A 1,787-nucleotide genomic window follows, 5' to 3' on the forward strand; every position below is an offset into this window, starting at 1 on the left:
AACCCTTGGTGCATGTTTCTCTTCCCAAGGTGTCTTTCCCAAGGTGAGTTGAACTCCATTTTCGTCATCCTTCTTTGACCACAAAATAAAGTGATTATTTTGGGTTTTTTTGGGCCTGTATTATGCTCACAGTGGGCTGGACTTGATAGGTATCATCCCCAATAGAAATTCCCATGTTCTCTTTGCTCCAAATATCTTCAAATATCAAATGAACAGCTCCAGCAAGCTGTTTGGTCCTGGCCCTTGTCATTGGTCCAACATGTACAAGCATAGCATCCTCAGAAACAAGTTCAGCTTCCACTTGATTATCCTCATTGCTTTCCATTATCATATCATCAGGACACTCCTTTGGTAGAAGTGTTTCTGTGGATTCTATGGTATATCTGGAAGGCCCGAAATGATAAATTGTTCAGCAACTTGGACTCCAATCCGGTAGCAATCTTACGGATAGCGAAAGAGGAATCAAAGCTTTGGTCTTCAGCTCAAGAAGAATCCCTAGGATCCTTCCCTCAAAGTGGCTCTCGACCTCTATCCATGTCTATGGCTCAGACTTGTGACGCGGTTCATGGTTATGGGTCTAGTCACCGATGCTTTGTAGATGGATCATATCTTGGAAGGCGACTGACCAGTTTATGGGTAGAGGATGGTATTGCATTTCTCCTGAGGGAGAATCTCCCGCTATGGGTGCATCTAATTCCCGCCTTATCTTGTCACCCCTCCATGCAGAAGTGGAAGCTCTTATCTGGGCAATGCGATGTATGATTGGTGCAGACAATGAGAAAGTAGTTTTTCTCACAGACTGTTCTGATTTGGTGAAGATGGTGTCTTCGCCTTCCGAGTGGCCTGCTTTCAAGATATATCTGGACGTTATTAAAGAAGATAAGGATGAATTCCTTTCATTCTCTGTTGTTCAGATTCCCAGATCACAAAATGGTAGAGCGGACAAACTGGCGCGTAGAGCTAGAGTGGAATCGCTTCCAATTACCTGTGTGAACAATTTTCCGTCTAATTGGCTCGTTTCAGCTAATCTTGTATTCTGCTGGCAAAGAAAAAAAAATACTTTGGTTGTAATAATTTTTTGGTTTTATAAAGTTTCTAAAGCACTTGCCAATCAAGACCACACTCCTAAGGATGGTGCAAGCAATATCCAATTTGCTAAGCATCATCAAAGATAATAAGAGAATGACAAGTAAGGTGAAAGGAAAAGATATACCACATCGTTTCTGGTGATGTTGAGAGAGAGGAGAAAAGCAGCGAGACGACAACAACGGTCATAGGTCTGAGGCCAAGTGAAACGATAATTTCCATAGATTATGGAAGTTCGATTGGGGTAACACTCGGAAGCTCTCTTCAAGAACGTTATGGGAGTTAGAGGAACGTTGTTTGCTTTACATAACTCAAGTTTATCCATCTTGTACGTGTGTATGTGAGTGAAAGGGTATGCAAATCCATCTAATATATCAAAGGAATAGTCGAAAGAGCTCACAGCCAATCTCACAAAAAATGACTGTTTTTGCCTTAAAATATTTTTCAGACAAGCTTTTCTCGCCTATTTAGATTGGTGAAACGCACCACATTCATCCTCAGACTTAAGATTACTAATTTGCCATTAATGAAATTCAAAACTGGACGTTTTTACCCTTTTCTAAGTTTAAAAAAAAAAAAAAAAAATTCAAAAAAACGAGAATCTAATAAATTTATATGCAATATCTCTCTTTTAAAAAATGAAAGATAAATATTAGAATACATTACAAATATCCGTTTAAAAAAAAATTATATTATTTTAA

The 1,787-nt window shown here is 39.0% G+C and overlaps 1 protein-coding gene across 1 annotated transcript in view; it reads right to left on the bottom strand.

Moving 5' to 3' along the window:
• The window catches only part of LOC104789589 (butyrate--CoA ligase AAE11, peroxisomal-like), a 7,521-nt gene extending 6,110 nt beyond the window's left edge, over positions 1 to 1,411 (bottom strand). The window contains exon 1 of the mRNA XM_010515260.1: positions 1,214 to 1,411. Coding sequence (XP_010513562.1) covers positions 1,214 to 1,411 — 198 coding nt within the window. The remainder of the gene's footprint in view (positions 1 to 1,213) is intronic.

Source organism: Camelina sativa, chromosome 5 (genome assembly GCF_000633955.1).
Source record: "Camelina sativa cultivar DH55 chromosome 5, Cs, whole genome shotgun sequence".
In the NCBI taxonomy this organism is placed as follows: domain Eukaryota; kingdom Viridiplantae; phylum Streptophyta; class Magnoliopsida; order Brassicales; family Brassicaceae; genus Camelina; species Camelina sativa.